Source organism: Haliotis rufescens, unplaced genomic scaffold (genome assembly GCF_023055435.1).
Source record: "Haliotis rufescens isolate VD_foot unplaced genomic scaffold, xgHalRufe1.0.p SCAF_26, whole genome shotgun sequence".
Classification (NCBI taxonomy): Eukaryota; Metazoa; Mollusca; class Gastropoda; order Lepetellida; family Haliotidae; genus Haliotis; species Haliotis rufescens.
Genome location: NW_025963957.1, coordinates 7,089,007 through 7,107,246, shown reverse-complemented (window position 1 = coordinate 7,107,246; position 18,240 = coordinate 7,089,007). Strand labels below are relative to the sequence as shown.

Below are 18,240 nucleotides of genomic sequence, written 5' to 3'. Positions count from 1 at the left end.
AATTCACCACAAATCAACCCAGAGTATAGTAAAGAAATTATGCCCCCCCCCCCCCCCCCCCTGAATTTCAGAAAATGCTCCTTAATAAAGGTTTGGGAACACCTGATTTTCAGAAGCCGAGACCATGACAACAAAACAGACATAAACATATATTTTATGAACAAAAAGAATACTCATTGCTGCAAAGAAAAAAGGCAATGAATGCCATGATAACCTGGATGCAGGTACTGAAAACACGTGGGTCCTTAGGCAGTCTCTCGTGGTCTAACAGTGTAAATAATGTTTGTGGTCACCTCATTGCTGTTAACGCTCTCTGCAATGATGTCACGTTGAGTGTCCTAATATCTGCAGAATCTTGGGGATGACTAGCCATTCTGCTTGGAAGAACTGAACAGTTGTTGCAGATATGCTGGCTGACGGTGGTCCTGCACCAGATTTCTCCACAGAACTTCCCACAGATGTTCGATCGGTGCAAGATCGGAGGAATAAGCTGCATGTACGAGACTATTCTGTTGTGAGAAGGCAGGGGCAACTCTCCTTCTGTGAAGTCTTTCCTTGTCGTCCTTTGACCCGTCCCACAAAGCGACAAGAGCTGGTAACAAAGGGTCTGGAGGAATCCACCACAAAACCGTCCTGTCTCACGTACAGTGGCATCAATGTGTGTTGGCGCATGTTGAAGTTCTTCCGTGAATTTATATTTTTGCCTGAGCGGAATCTCTAAATCACACCAACAGTCGAAGATGTGTTCATGGCATGACAGCCATGCTATCCGTGGACGCATTGGGTGATTTGTCACCTTATCACCATTCTGTTCAAATCTCTCAACCTCTGAAAACTGTCAATATATAAGTACCCTATGTTCTCATACTTGTCTAGAGGAGTATATTAATACACATTTGTACAGCGCTGATTCAACACAAATCCTGGTCGTAACACCTACATAATTTATCCTGACCAACATATCACTGTCATTCTCAGCTCCCTTGGAAATATGTACGTAAGGCTGCTTTGGTGCCTTAAACCACGACTAGTTGACTATTTAGGTCTCAAAAGAAAACATTCTGATTAAAAAAAACCGACAAAATCCTTTCAATATCCATATTATAAAGATATCTCTTTAAAATACAGTCGCTTGTACAGTTGAGATGGTTCTGTACTGTACATTTCTGGGCGGTACAGAAATGAGCGTCAACTAAGCGACAAGACCAAGCCAAGACTAAGTTTTTCAAGGAGAGGCTATCTGAACGACCACTGCATCGAGTTCATGTTCAGTGTGTTGAGACGATCAGCAACCCTGCAGAGTCCTGCGCACGTCCTTTTATTACCGTCTTCGCCATGCTTGTGGTTGTGATACAGAGGTCCATCCATGGTACGACCCAGAATATGCAGAGAGCGTCATGGAAATTGATAAATACAAAATCCTTTAGAATAGTCCCGTATACATCTCGTCGCTATATGACTGAAATAATGCCGATGCGACGTAAAATATCAACTCACTCACACAGTGATCAAACAACATTTCAGCAAGAGAACGACATTGGTGCTCTAAAATGTTCTATGCTAAGTACATGATTGCCTTCGAAGATAACCTTTGATAAACACATTTAAATGTATTGATTCAAACATTTGGATTGAGCTGACAACACCAACAGTCACCTTTTTTTAATCATGATCACAAGTCGGGCTAAGGGAGATAACTTTGATTGTCGTAAAATGACGTAAATCAACTGACGATTTTGTATTGACGGTGACACATGTGCACGCGATAGCTCTAGGTTACAAACATATATATGTACGTGAGTCTGCAACTGTAAAAATGATATTGCTAAATTTACGACAACCGTATATGATTTTGAAATTCTTACAACTTCCGGTTTCGCCATCTTCCACGATGTGTGAATGTGCTGACACATTCAGCCACGATTCTTATATACTTTAATATATTCTGAAGGTATGTATTCTTGAAACATGTCTCTGAGATTGTTGGGCAACAGTCTGCTGTGTGTAGACTCGCCATACCGAAATTATGCCCAAGAAATAGGCAGCGCAGCTGGGTCATTTCACTGCATTTGAACCTCTCTGGACTTTCGTTTTCTGAAGTCTTCAGCGTTACGCTACAGGAGGAGATGTTGATACAGTGAACACAAGCTTGGCGACTATTAGACATTGTGGTGTTCACTTGGAGACTAGTAGAAATATTTTACTGGTGCCAGATACACGTCTCACTAATTTACACACCTGAACTTATCTCGGTGACTATTTTGTCTTGTGATGGGGTCCAGTTAGACTTTTGATGGGGAAAAGTGGATGGGGTGGTTGAGGATCCATCGAGCAATGTAGTAATACCTGATGGCATAAGTTTCAGCTGTATCACATCTCACGGTAGATTAGCCTATCAATCTTCCGCAATACTTATTTATGAACGTCTCCCTACTCTGTCAGCTGTGGGTATACAGTCAAGTCTCGTTAATCCGACACTTGCTAATCCGACAACCGGCTTTATCCGACAAATGATGGGAACCGATTTAATCAGTGCCATTTAGACCCGTTAATCCAACAGTCTCGCACTCCGACTCCGACACTGACACACCTAATTTGCAACAAATTACTGAAATCACACATCAATCAGTCTTGTTAATCCGACACAGTTATCAGCGCACTCCGTGGTCATCTGCCCGCGAGTACACACCCCTATGTTTTGATGCGAGACGAGTCGGCGAGTAGCTGCATATTTCAACGGCTGCAGAGATAAACTTGCTTAACAATAAACAATTACTGCTTTAAATAAACAAAACAGGATTAATCACATGCCTAGATTATCTCAATCTCATTAAAATCGGATACAAGTTCTCGTTACGGACATCCCATTGCAGGTCCCTTTGACCGACCAATGAAATTACTAACCAGGAAGTCGACATTAGCCACTAAGAAGGCAGCTTTCTTGAGCATTGTGGCTCTAGTTTCAAATTAGCGACTTCCCTTCCAGACTATGCTTTAAAAATCAGTCAATTTTGAATCAGTCAGACAGTCCATAACAGTAGTTTTGTGTTAAACTTTAGTGGTTGCATGATTAGAAAACATATTCCGTTGAATGTAACACAACACTATGAATATTTCATTTTTCATTTTCCTACGTGTTCATATCGTTATCTATCGTGTAGTTGTCCAATTTTCGATCACGAACGTTTGTACTACCTAATTTCGTGTATCCAACATACTTGTTAATCCGACATAATCATATGTAACCAACAATGTCGGATTAATTAACGGGACTTGACTGTAGTTTGTTACCGAGCAGTCTTCAAAATCAAATTATGGACTCTTCTTTGTCTCATGGAGACTTTTACAATGAGAACCTTGTGAATTCAGTATGATACCTGAATCAGCAAGACTGGCATTTGGTCCCTTGACCTTCAGTAGATGAATCAAATGATGGACGACATGGATCTACATAGAACCTGATCTAATACATTCATATATTATTAGATTTAGAATACTACAAACAGCGTTAGAAATTGACACCAGTCCTGTAGTCCTTGCCAAACTTCCCAATGGTTAAGGTATCATAAGGACATTATAAGGACTAGAGGAGTAAAATTGTTATACGCTGCAACAAATGAGGTATATATATTTGTAATACTTCAAAGGTGTTGTAATCTTGGCAATGTTTCCAAATTACATCTGGAAAATTTTGTTTACTCAAATTTTAACCCATGTAAATTGTCAAAATCACAAGCACATTGCATCTTTGCACTAGGTTGTCTGAAGTTAAACTTTAAAGTTATCCCTAGGACGAGAAGAATTTCAGGCTTTTTAGGGTGTGTCATATGTTGTCACCATGCAGGCTAGTAAATGCTGCCTGTTATTTTGCATCCTTCACAGGGTAAGCAGGACACTAAATCACTTAACAAATGACAGTTTCAAAGCGGAATATGTTGCACACTGTATGAAATATACTCCAGTGGACATACATGATCGCCAACCTGTTAATTGGAGCAGGAGAGTGAATGGACAAATCAGCTTTAACTTTCATAGCTTAAGCAAGATCATTCTTATTGATTAGCTTGTCTTTGTTATGGCTTTTGTCACATCATGCCAAATATTTAAATTTTAGAAACTTATCCTATCTCGCATTATGCATTCTTCCTTCTTCGATCCTTCCCATCACCTGCTCTTCCCTGCACCCTCATCATCTTTCTTAATGCCTGGTGGATAGGTCATTCAGCAACAGAGAATACATATTATTTATTTTTGTCGAGGTATTTCTGTCTCTACAATTTACAACCGCTAAGTTCTACACAAGTCAATGGAGCTGTCACGCCCCCTCTGTAAAGATGGTAATAGGCTATATTCGCCACATGGCCCCCATTTCATATGCTGTGACTGCCGAGGAATGTGTACTGCCGATAATATATGCACTTTGTGTGTAACCTCTCAGAGCCAGGGTTTAAAACTTACCTGCGAAAATGCCACAAGCGGTCAGTTAATAGGCAGTCCAAACCTGCCTCTCACCATTCAAAGCATGATCCTTCACCCAGCAAGAAACTGAAGCAGACAGTGTCTTCTAATGTTTCTGTGCCTCCTTCGTGTTCACGCAAGATTGCGACTTCAACTGTTCTGTCGTTATCGATCAAAGAGGATGCCCTATGGGATTCATTCCTGAATGTCGATCTAGCCGCCTCTGTGAAGACCACACCCTGTGCTAGTGACGACACCCAGTTACCTACAGTTGTCCGGTTGACTGAGGATTCACTACTTACCTCCAAGAGGAATGTTACCTTCGTGTCATTGTTGGACAAACCTTGACCATCAGCAGAGAGTTGCCTTTCCTCCCCTATGTGTGACCCTGGAGATGATGTGGAAGGCCTCTCGTTCTGCACAGTCGGAACCTTGAGTATCTACCTGAAGGCTTCTCAGTCCTTACCTGCGCGCAAGTGTTTGTTCTCCCATTGTGGATGCCTTCAACTTCAGAGATTTCAAGGACCACCATCTCCTATTGGCTGCGTTCTATTATCCTCAGAACTTTCCATTTTGCGAAATACGGTGTCCCTATCTTGTGTCTGTTCACCTCCATGTCCAATGGATTGTATGTGTGAGGTCTGTCTTGTAGAACCTACTGTCCAGGAAGAGGTGTTTGTAACAGAACACTTCTTAAACGGGTGAGGATAAAGTTGTGACTGAGTAAGCTTCACTTGACTCAAAAGTTACACCGTCGTTCCTTGGATCGATGTCCTGTATGAAACCACAGAAGGCATGAGTATCTGAGCTCAGGCTGCATCTGTCTTAGTAACCATGGTAACACAAAGAGGGATTTCAGAAACAACCCTTACACGAGTTCCTATTTTACAACTAGGCTCTGACAATGCTTGGATTTATCATGGCTCAGATCAAGCTTCCTCGTGTATATCTTATCCTATCTCACACTTTAAACGCCCACTAAACCATCCCTAAATCACAATTACACCAACCTGTATGTTCTAGAAAGAGAATGAGGGTGCAGGGAATATTAAAGTACTGTCGGAAATGCTAGAAAACTGCTTTTCTGGTTTCATGTAATAAATACGAGTCATAGGACTATAAAAAGAGCATATATCAAAATAGTGCGAATTGACCTAATCTAGCCTGTCAACTGACATTGTGATTACCCTAAAAATGTAATTTTATAGGTAAAATGATGATAAACTTGGAAAATATTTGTTGTCATGCATGTATGAAATGGCCTATAACCTGAGGTAATTACCTAACATCTCTCCCGAGGTGATGACCTCACACAGTCCCGTGCATTCTCGTAGGAGCAAATGTCACCGAGCTGGGGGTGGTCTCAAAATATTGCTGTTATTGTACTCAATTGACATGCGTTGACGGGGTAGCAGTTTAGGATATGTACTGCATTATATTTGCTTGATCACATGATGGACTAGTTAAGAGCTATGAAACGGGATGAGTATTGGAAGGTTGCGGTTTTGGAATCCATAAGTATTTGTTGTTCTACAGAGGGTTTCTTGAGGTAGCATTTATCTCCGCTGATGACGTAGCTGATGACGTACTTTTGAATGTTGTGTTATGTCATGCCACAAACCCTTTACACTTAGCCAAGATGGGCACAACAGGGTTGAGCTCACAATGTCTGACTGTCTTCTTGAGGTAGCATTTATCGCAGTGTATCGAAACGCCATCTCTAGGGGAGCAATAGTTAGTGCAGTGCAGGAAACATTAATTGTATCTTTAATTCCTCCCAAATTCTACTACAAGTAAGGGTAACCTTTTGCTCATAAAGCTTGTACACTATACGCCAAATCACCCTGTATCAAAGCTGTCTTTTACTTCCCAGTTTTGTTTTTGAGACAACCCCTATTCCTGTTTTGTTTTCTTATACCGTAGACTTGATGGTATGAATAGAAAACCCCATAGCTTGGGCAGTTCGGTATTTCACCCTATCTAAATGAATAAATGGTTTCCCTCTATCTCTCTAAAGTGTAAAGAACTTGTATGCATATCCTAGTACAGACTCCATGTCGTGTACCATGGTTATGGCAATGCAAGTGTAATGTTACATGCATCATGGGAGCAATGTTAACAAAACAAACACAGCGTCATTTTATCATTTAGAAGATGCACAACTCGAATTTTCTCAATGATTTCTGTGTGTGGATTGGATGTTTTATGAAGACTACATTATTATCATTATAACGGAGTCATGTGCGCATATTTCTATAGTCCGTTTCAGACTGCCATCATTGGACTTAGAATAAATGTGATCTTCCTGTTTTTGTTCGAATTTGTTGCCTGTAAACTTGTCGATAGGACTCCTTGTGACTGAAATACTTCAAACCACAGTTAGGTCGATCGGTAGTTACTCGATATTTCAATAACAACTGTCTGTGAAAAATTATATCCTTTTTTAACTGGCAAAAAGCAGTTTTCTAGCATTTCTGACAGTACTTTAGGTGATAGATATATGTTCCCTCTTCTAGTTTTTTCCTAGTAAATGTACTTAGGAAGAGACAGTTTAAAGAATGATAAACATCAATTAATAGGGTGTAGTGAGCTCTTGTGGTGGCTTGAGTGATCTGTATAATTAAATGTTTTATTTTTGTTTATTCTGAAAAATACAATTTAAATAAAAGTAGTGAGGGTATTCAATATGCACTGTACAACAGCTGTATTTCCCCTCTCCCGACAGTTTCACCAGACCAGTATCAATGAGAGTTGTAGAGACCGACACAACACCAACCTACAAAATGGGTAAAAACAGAAAGCATCGACTCAGAAAGAAGAATGAGGGCGGAGGATCTGACTCCAGTGAAGAGGGTGCGGCAGGTGAGAGTGACTTGGTCATCAGTGGTCTGGGGACTTTCTAGTTGATGGTTGTACAGTCCGATAGTAATTCAAAATAACAGCCCTGGCAATTTTATAACAGGCCAACACTAATTACTGAACATAAAATATTTTGCACACACACCTTAGACCTTACTCCTATTATATCTAACAACTTTCTGTGTGTTTGCAATGTTGCAATGTCTGGGGTAATGTTTGGAGAATGCTAAGTTAATTACCCTATTCTTCATAATAAGTGCCATGGACGCTTAGCAAACTGACAAGGGTGCAATTATTAAAACAATACCTGAGTTACATTTGTTGTCAGTGTTTGAGCGATAGATGAAGAACCTGGTTCAAACATTGATGAAACGCAAATGTTTCTAGAATAGTTGCTGGTGTATCAAGGCATATTATAGTGTATGCTAGTGTATCAAGGCATATCATAGTGTATCAAGGCGTATTATAGTGTATGCTAGTGTATCAAGGTGTATTATAGTGTATCAAGGCGTATTATAGTGTATGCTAGTGTATCAAGGTGTATTATAGTGTATCAAGGCGTATTATAGTGTATGCTAGTGTATCAAGGCGTATTAAAGTGTATCAAGGCGTATTATAGTGTATGCTAGTTTATCAAGGCGTATTATAGTGTATGCTAGTGTATCAAGGCATATTATAGTGTATGCTAGTGTATCAAGGCATATTATAGTGTATGCTAGTGTATCAAGGCATGTTATAGTGTATGATAGTGTATCAAGGCATATTATAGTGTATGCTAGTGTATCAAGGCATATTATAGTGTATGCTAGTGTATCAAGGCATATTATAGTGTATGCTGGTGTATCAAGGCGTATTATAGTGTATGATAGTGTATCAAGGTGTATTATAGTGTATGCTAGTTTATCAAGGCGTATTATAGTGTATGCTAGTGTATCAAGGCGTATTATAGTGTATCAAGGTGTATTACAGTGTATGCTAGTGTATCAAGGCGTATTATAGTGTATCAAGGCGTATTATAGTGTATGCTAGTGTATCAAGGCGTATTATAGTGTATGCTAGTGTATCAAGGCGTATTATAGTGTATGCTAGTGTATCAAGGTGTATTATAGTGTATGCTAGTGTATCAAGGCATATTGTAGTGTATGCTAGTTTATCAAGGCATATTATAGTGTATGCTAGTGTATCAAGGCATGTTATAGTGTATCAAGGCGTATTATAGTGTATGCTAGTGTATCAAGGTGTATTATAGTGTATCAAGGCGTATTATAGTGTATGCTAGTGTATCAAGGTGTATTATAGTGTATCAAGGCGTATTATAGTGTATGCTAGTGTATCAAGGCGTATTAAGGCGTATTAAAGTGTATCAAGGCGTATTATAGTGTATGCTAGTGTATCAAGGCGTATTATAGTGTATGCTAGTGTATCAAGGCATATTATAGTGTATGCTAGTGTATCAAGGCATATTATAGTGTATGCTAGTGTATCAAGGCATGTTAGAGTGTATGATAGTGTAGCAAGGCGTATTATAGTGTATGCTGGTGTATCAAGGCGTATTATAGTGTATGATAGTGTATCAAGGTGTATTATAGTGTATGCTAGTGTATCAAGGCGTATTATAGTGTATCAAGGTGTATTATAGTGTATGCTAGTGTATCAAGGCGTATTATAGTGTATGCTAGTGTATCAAGGCGTATTATAGTGTATGCTAGTGTATCAAGGCGTATTATAGTGTATGCTAGTGTATCAAGGCGTATTTTAGTGTATGCTAGTGTATCAAGGCATATTGTAGTGTATGCTAGTGTATCAAGGCATATTATAGTGTATCAAGGTGTATTATAATGTATGCTAGTGTATGAAGGCATATTATAGTGTATGCTAGTGTATCAAGGCGTATTATAGTGTATGCTAGTTTATCAAGGCGTATTATAGTGTATGCTAGTTTATCAAGGCTTGTTATAGTGTATGCTAGTGTATCAAGGCGTATTATAGTGTATGCTTGTGTATCAAGGCTTATTATAGTGTATGCTAGTGTATCAAGGCATATTATAGTGTATGCTAGTGTATCAAGGCGTATTATAGTGTATGCTAGTGTATCAAGGCGTATTATAGTGTAAGCTAGTGTATCAAGGCGTATTATAGTGTATACTAGTGTATCAAGGCGTATTATAGTGTATGCTAGTGTATCTAGGCGTATTATAGTGTATGCTAGTGTATCAAGACATATTATAGTGTATGCTAGTGTATCAAGGCGTATTATAGTGTATCAAGGTGTATTATAGTGTATGATAGTGTATCAAGGCATATTTTAGTGTATCAAGGCATATTATAGTGTATGCTAGTGTATCAAGGCATATTATAGTGTATGCTAGTGTATCAAGGCGTATTATAGTGTATGCTAGTGTATCAAGGCGTATTATAGTGTATGCTAGTGTATCAAGACATATTATAGTGTATGCTAGTGTATCAAGGCGTATTATAGTGTATCAAGGTGTATTATAGTGTATGATAGTGTATCAAGGCATATTTTAGTGTATCAAGGCATATTATAGTGTATGCTAGTGTATCAAGGCATATTATAGTGTATGCTAGTGTATCAAGGCGTATTATAGTGTATGCTAGTGTATCAAGGCGTATTATAGTGTATGCTAGTGTATCAAGGCATATTATAGTGTATGCTAGTGTATCAAGGCATATTATAGTGTATGCTAGTGTAAGTGATGCCCGGTCTGGTACGTGGTTTCGATGTCTGTTAAAGGAGGGGCAACCTGCACACACATCAACAAGGCCGTCAACTTGACCGTTGTGAGGAAGGCCGTGTCTAAACCCACTGCCGCCTTCGGGGAATGTGGGGTAAGTAGATACCAATATGATAATGAGAATTTAACTCATATCTATTTGTTGTAACCAAACGTCAAAATATGTAGGGCAGTAATACATATACATGTCTTCCCTCATTCTGAGGAAGTATGTTTGTCCATGATCAACGTAAACATGAAGTCAAGGAGGAAGTATGTTTGTCCGTGATACAGCTGGTTGTTGTATGACTGTCAGTGTAAACATGAAGTCAAGGAGGAAGTATGTTTGTCTGTGATACAGCTGGTTGTTGTATGACTGTCAGTGTAAACATGAAGTCAAGGAGGAAGTATGTTTGTCTGTGATACAGCTGGTTGTTGTATGACTGTCAGTGTAAACATGAAGTCACACGGACCAACTGAAACTGTATGCGTCCTTTGAGATATGAGATAGGGACATAATAAATTATGAGAACAGCTTGCAAGCTGTGGTACTCATACAGTTTGGCCCTAACTCTATCAAGCTTCAGTTCTTAAATATTTACATGCACGAAGATGATATGGTTTGAGCAAAGTCCTTTGCTACACTGTGAGTTCAAGGTTTAAGAAATATGTAGTTGCTGTGCAGTTGTAAGTACCATGAAAGTGATCAAATCAGGGATGTTGAAGAAGATGTATATTGGTGATGCTTCTGCCCCCAGGCCTGCACCAAGGACAAGGGGCCCGCCAAGGAGACAACAACTGCAGATGGACCTGAGGCACTGGAGACCGAGACGGAGACGACCATCTGGGTGTGTCTCCAGTGTTTTAATCAGGTCAGTGTCACTCACTCATTCAGCAGGAGGTGAGAAGGATGGATCAGCTACAGGGAGGTCGGGTTACTCAGCAGGAACGTGACCCAGTCGTGTAATGCCTCTTTGAACTGTGTTTCTTTCAATTAGGAGATAAACATACTGTGTTTTCAATGTAGAGCTAGGTTACCTGTAGATTTAACCCCGCTAAATTGAATTTGGAACAGAACGCGCAGCGTGAGGTTTCAAATGTTAAATTTAGCGCGGTTAAATCTACAGGTAACCTAGCTCTACATTGAAAACACAGTATGTTTATCTCCATTCTACCATGACAAAATAAAACGCGAACTCTTTGGTGTCAGTAAATATACTGAGTGAAGCGGCATGGGTTGAGTCCAGTGTTTTGAGTTGGTTATCGATCTGAATTAGGGAATCACCGAACAAAATATGGCGCTGTATATACGCAAGCAGTTTGTTTACACCGTAATACTTCACTCGAACATATGACAGGAATTGAAAGCATATAAACACGGCAACTTGGTAAGCTAACATGAGGTGGGCATACCTAAAGAAAACAAAGCAATCTTTGCAAGGCTTTCGCTCCACATCGCACGTCACCATTATGACGTCATATCGCTCATTGTGACGCAAAAGATATGACGTCACAGTCGTATATAGAAAAGCGCCAAAATTCCAAGCTCTCTCGTCTCCAAAACGTAAATACATTCCCTTTGTAGATTTCTACCGTGTTTTCAGCACGAAATGTATTGCCACACATCCTTTGAATATTGTAGTAACCGCATCTGTGCATTTTGTAACCTGTAATTGTAGATATAATTATTTAAATATGCCTACCGACCAGCTGTTTCAATCAGAGGGGGTTTATTGTGATTTTATAGCCTCTGATTGACCAATCAGAATCGAGTTAATTCCAAATTCATGGTAGAATGAAGGTTTCTCTGCCTAATGTTAGTGGAAATCTAAGGTTGTTGACGATTACCAGGTTATGAAACATGACTTCCTTCCAGACCAATGAGCATAGGCAGGTGTGGGTGGTTTCAGTGACCAGAGGCAAGTAAGGGAGGCAACTCTGGATGGTAAATTGTGGTGCATCTAACCACTAGGTCCACAGAACAATGTCACAGTTTCAGCGTGCATGCTTCAACACACAGCCTCATAAATATGCCATTGTTGAACCACTTTGGCACCATTTGCCAAACACTACAATTTACAACTGTTTCAGGGCTGTGATCGGAATTCGAAGGAGAAACATGCTCTTGCCCACTATGAAACCCCTCACTCAGGAACACATTGTGTTGTGGTCAACCTCACATCATGGGCAGTTTGGTGAGTACAACCTCAGTAAGTCCTTTAGTGAGATCAGCTGTAGAAACTAACATTTTAGTCCACTAGTATTGGGCAGGTTGGCAAGGACTACAGGACTAATGCCAATTTCTAACGCTGTGAAATCAAAGCAGGTTTATAATCAGTCCGATTTCACAACTCTCATGACATTTATCCACAGGGATTCTGAATAGGCCCCCAACAGCCTATGCTGGTTGTGAGAGGCGGCCAAGTGGATCAGGTGGTCTGGTGTCTTGGCTGTCGGCATACAGCTGGAATACTGCTGAGTGCAGCATTAAACAACAACGAAATAAAAATATTTTTGACAGGGACAGAGACAGAAAACTTTGTGCAATGTTTTCATAACAATCTTACTATGTTTTATAATACGAGCTGCTGACAAAAGTCTTGATCTGTTTGTACTTGATGCAGTGAATATTGGAGCAAGTGACTTGGATGTATTTCTCTCAATGTGAGTGTCAGATTATGTCTATGGACAACCATGCTTTATTAGATTTCATTATTACAATGCAAACTTTAAATACATAATGTGTATTTATTTCCAGTGATGGCTTGTTTTGAATGAATGACATGAAGAATAATTGGTGATGAAAACAATGAGTGAATTTTGCAGGTGTTACGCGTGTGATGAGGAAATCATCCTGGAGACAAGCAAGAGGATACAGGAGTGTGTGGACATGCTGCGGAAGATGGCAGGCCTCCCGCGTGTCGACCAGACAGCCACAGGTACATTCTCAATCACCAGGAATGCATGTATGGACCATTCACCAGCATTGAATTTTTGGAGATGGTTTAGTGTAAACAATGGTTCGGGATTCAAAATGTCCTCACTCAAGACCCCACTTCCATGTCATCCCCTCTCACTCCATCCCCCCTTCACCCCCTCCCCCCCCTCCCATGTCACCTGTCACTCCAACACAACCACCCCAGCCACGTCATCATCTCTCACTCCAACACAACCACCCCACCCATGTCATCATGTCTCACCACACCATCCCCCTCCCCTCCACCCATGTCACCCCCTCTCACTCCAACACAACCACCCCACCCATGTCACCCCCTCTCACTCCAACACAACCACCCCACCCAAGTCATCATGTCTCACCCCACACCATCCCCCTCCCCTCCTCCCATGTCACCCCCTCTCACTCCAACACAACCACCCCAGCCACGTCATCATCTCTCCCTCCTACTTGACCCCCTACTCCAACCCCGCCCCTTCCCTCCAGCCCCATTCCACATCCCTCCCACTCCATCCTTGCCTCACTCCCTCAGTGGTTTGACCAACACTTTCTGTAACTGCAGGGCGACGAGGGAGGGCCGACTCCACAGTTGATTTAGCTGCAGTGAAGGACAACGGCCGACCTACCACGCCCAAGGCCACAGTAGCTACATCATCCTGTCAGAAGGTCAAGGTCAGTAGGAGATCCAACTGTGGTAGTTTCTTACTACACCGAACACAGCAGGTGTTGGAGATGAAGCTACAAATAATGTTCCACCATTTTGTATAAAATAAGTTTCATGCCTTAAAACTGCTTGTAGGCTTTGGCATGTTTATCAATAAATTATTGCTAAGTTTTCTAGTCTGAACAAATCTAACTGCTGAATTTAGACTGGTGGAATAACAGACTGTTGTTGTTTTTTTGTTTTATTTCTGTTGATTGTTTCAGGGCCTGAGCAACTTAGGAAACACCTGTTTCTTCAATGCTGTGATGCAGGTAGGACTTCCTACATGTTCAGAGTAGTGTGTCACGTGTCATTTCTTGGTGTGAAACTGCACGAAATTGCTTAAAATGCAATCAAATGATTAAAAATATTCTTGGGGGGAATGCCCCCATACCCCCTTGAGTTATCCTCTATTTTGAGGTAAACCTGCTCACATCCCTGCATATATGTTGAACATGTTCCACAGAGGGATATAGTATGGGGGATATATTATTCATATCAATTGTACAGATTATAACTCAGTGTCCAACTTTATTTAACATTCTGAAAATGGAGAACAAATTTTTTAAGATGACTGAACATGTTGAATGTTGGCAATACGATGTCAAGGAGACAGTGTCGACTGTTGGGACATGTAGCTCAGTCACCTTTGTCACCTTTGTCACCTCTGTCACCTTTGTCACCACATGTTTCTATGCAGTTTTGCACACTTAAGTGTCCCTCAATTCAATGATCATAGGGCAGTGTGTTGGTCTGGCTGATTGGTGTTCAGAGACTGGAATATGTTGACATTAATGTAGGGAGTTAGGGTTGAGGTCTTGCCGACTGTACATCTGTGTGATCTGATGTTTCCAGAATCTGAGTCAGACCCACAGCCTGGAGTCAATCCTGTGTGATCGGACAAAGAAAGGGCGTGGTTTCCTGCTTCCTGGGCGGATTGCTAACTCTGACTCCGACACCGGGGGTTCCAGCGATGATGACAGCGAGGACGACTCGCTAAAGGAAATTGTATGTTCACCTGTCATATGTCTCACCCGTTGCATGCAATGTCATCGATCACCATGATCATCCGTTAGTCTGCATGCACTGTCATCGATCACCATGATCACCCGTTAGTCTGCATGCAATGTCATCGATCACCATGATCACCCGTTAGTCTGCATGCAATGTCATCGATCACAATGATCACCCATCAGTCTGCATGCACTGTCATCGATTACCCTGATCACCGTTAGTCTGCATGCAATGTCATCTATCACCATGATCACCCGTTAGTCTGCATGCAATGTCATCGATCACCATGATCACCCGTAAGTCTGCATGCAGTGTCATCGATCACCATGATCACCCGTTAGTCTGCATGCAATGTCATCCATCACCATGATCACCCGTTAGTCTGCATGCAATGTCATTGATCACCATGATCACCCATTAGTCTGCATGCACTGTCATCGATTACCATGATCACCTGTTAGTCTGCATGCAATGTCATCAATCACCATGATCACCCGTTAGTCTGCATGAATGTCATCAATCACCATGATCACCCGTTAGTCTGCGTGAATGTCATCAATCACCATGATCACCCGTTAGTCTGCATGCAATGTCATCGATCACCATGATCACCCGTTAGTCTGCGTGAATGTCATCGATCACCATGATCACCCGTTAGTCTGCGTGAATGTCATCAATCACCATGATCACCCGTTAGTCTGCATGCAATGTCATCCATCACCATGATCACCCGTTAGTCTGCATGCAATGTCATCGATCACCATGATCACCCGTTAGTCTGCATGCAATGTCATCGATCACCATGATCACCCATCAGTCTGCATGCACTGTCATCGATTACCCTGATCACCGTTAGTCTGCATGCAATGTCATCGATCACCATGATCACCCGTTAGTCTGCATGCACTGTCATCGATCACCATGATCACCTGTTAGTCTGCATGCAATGTCATCCATCACCATGATCACCCGTTAGTCTGCATGCACTGTCATCGATCACCATGATCACCTGTTAGTCTGCATGCAATGTCATCCATCACCATGATCACCCGTTAGTCTGCGTGAATGTCATCGATCACCATGATCACCCGTTAGTCTGCATGCAATGTCATCGATCACCATGATCACCCGTTAGTCTGCATGCAATGTCATCGATCACCATGATCACCCGTTAGTCTGCATGCAATGTCATCGATCACCATGATCACCCGTTAGTCTGCATGCAATGTCATCCATCACCATGATCACCCGTTAGTCTGCGTGAATGTCATGGATCACCATGATCACCCGTTAGTCTGCATGCAATGTCATCGATCACCATGATCACCCGTTAGTCTGCGTGAATGTCATCAATCACCATGATCACCCGTTAGTCTGCATGCAATGTCATCCATCACCATGATCACCCGTTAGGGTGCGTGAATGTCATGGATCACCATGATCACCCGTTAGTCTGCATGCAATGTCATCCATCACCATGATCACCCGTTAGTCTGCGTGAATGTCATCGATCACCATGATCACCCGTTAGTCTGCGTGAATGTCATCGATCACCATGATCACCCGTTAGTCTGCATGCAATGTCATCCATCACCATGATCACCCGTTAGTCTGCGTGAATGTCATCGATCACCATGATCACCCGTTAGTCTGCGTGAATGTCATCGATCACCATGATCACCCGTTAGTCTGCATCCATCCCCTGTCCAGCCAGACACATCATGCCAGCAGGAAGAATTAATGCAAGTCCACTGGACTGTGCCAAGGAACATCTTCAAAGGGCTCGAGCCTAGTAGCCAGCTGAATCTCATTAAAAAACCTACTTTATACATGTGTGTTAAAAATGAATGGCCTGGCGATTCATCACTCACTCTAATCAAGATGAATACACTGTTTACTGACTGACATTGTTTCCCACAGTCTCCTATTGAGATTGTGCCCCCTGATGCCGGGCCGCTGACCCAGGCTATGATGACCTTCCTGCAGGACATGAACCACACCGCGCCACGCAACATGACCGTCAACCCCAGCGGCCTGTTCGGACAAGTCTGTAAAAAGTAAGTATTATTAATTTGAGCCGTCGCTTGTTCATTTGGAGGCACAGAAACACCAGCTACATATCCTGACTGGACCTGACGTTGGCAAGTCCTGGAGATAATGATGGACACTCACTCGACTATCATCAGAATTCAATGGGATATGAGCAGCTAATGTTCTGATATAAATACAAATATCTTGGCAAATTCCATCTATACTTCAGAAACTTAAAGCCTCAAATAGATTCCTATCTGAAAAGTATTGTTATATCACACCCCTTGCATTCTAAACTACAAACATTAATATTTTGGATATTTCTTCCAAGTCTTTTCTACAGCTGTCTCCATGAAGAGTTGCCTCCCTTCCTACACAATCATCTTGAGTAGTGTCTGTCACACTGAGCATGTGCACTGTGTATGTTGCAATGATGTAATGAGGTAACTGACTCTCTGTCTACAGAGCCCCGCGGTTCAAGGGATTCCAGCAGCAAGACAGTCACGAGCTCCTGCGCTACCTTCTTGACGTCATCCGCACCGAGGAGGTCAAGGTCAGACTCTCACTGATACTTGAAGCTGTAGTCTTTGTCTGGAATAAACTATGCATGCTGAAGTTGCTTGTGGGTATGGCAGCCTGGTTGATTGCATGTCATTACACCCAGGCAACATGGGAACTGCTCATTATATCAACCACTGGTTTGACTGGCCCAGACTATTTACATCTGTCAAACGCATGGATAGTCACGGCCACTAGTCTGTTGGTCCGAGACAAGTGAATATTTCGAGGGACTAGTTGTTCCTCCCCATTGTAGTTATGTTACATGAGCTACTCATCAGAAATGACCTGCGTAGTAGTGAGATGTGAACATGGGTGTCTGCCCCTGATGTACATGATATAGCTGGAATATTGTTGCTCTGTTAAACATTCAAATTCTTTCAGTCCTGCTCCCACTTCCAGGAACTTATGTGAAGTTTTGTTTTGTATGTAATGGTTAAGATACCCATTTCAAGTAAACGTTTATGTCAGTTTATTGTGTGTTCTGGTTTGTGCAGCGCGGCCAGATGGGGATTCTGAAGTACTTCAAGCTGCAGGAGTCCACCAACCCAAAGAAGGTTGATGATGACACCAAGGTCAAGGTCAAAGGTATAATGGAGTCATACTTTATATATGATTATTAATCAACAAACTATGTGATGTTGTTTTACCTTTGTTCTTTATATTGGAAAGTTGCTATTTGCAAGAATAATGTGAAACAACAAAAAAGCAGACATCTATTCATCAGTGGACACATTGCAATGTTGACTTGTGAAACAACAATGTCTTCTGCTCTACAGTGAAACTGGCAACATCAGGCTGGCTGCCTCCTTCCTACATACAGTTGTCTGTACCTCCTTCCTACATACAGTTGTCTGTACCTCCTTCCTACATACAGTTGTCTGTACCTCCTTCCTACATACAGTTGTCTGTACCTCCTTCCTACA

At 41.5% G+C, this 18,240-nt stretch overlaps 1 protein-coding gene across 2 annotated transcripts in view; it reads left to right on the top strand.

The window, feature by feature from the left end:
* The first annotated feature begins 1,863 nt into the window (after positions 1-1,863).
* LOC124137311 (ubiquitin carboxyl-terminal hydrolase 45-like) overlaps positions 1,864-18,240 on the top strand; it is a 51,187-nt gene continuing 34,810 nt past the window's right edge. For both annotated transcript variants that reach the window (XM_046503555.2, XM_046503554.2), the window contains exons 1-12: positions 1,864-1,951; positions 7,184-7,320; positions 10,073-10,167; positions 10,811-10,924; positions 12,144-12,247; positions 12,879-12,991; positions 13,571-13,680; positions 13,936-13,983; positions 14,567-14,719; positions 16,646-16,782; positions 17,222-17,309; positions 17,812-17,902. In XM_046503555.2, coding sequence (XP_046359511.2) covers positions 7,203-7,320; positions 10,073-10,167; positions 10,811-10,924; positions 12,144-12,247; positions 12,879-12,991; positions 13,571-13,680; positions 13,936-13,983; positions 14,567-14,719; positions 16,646-16,782; positions 17,222-17,309; positions 17,812-17,902 — 1,171 coding nt within the window. In that variant the 5' untranslated portion in view covers positions 1,864-1,951; positions 7,184-7,202. The remainder of the gene's footprint in view (positions 1,952-7,183; positions 7,321-10,072; positions 10,168-10,810; positions 10,925-12,143; positions 12,248-12,878; positions 12,992-13,570; positions 13,681-13,935; positions 13,984-14,566; positions 14,720-16,645; positions 16,783-17,221; positions 17,310-17,811; positions 17,903-18,240) is intronic.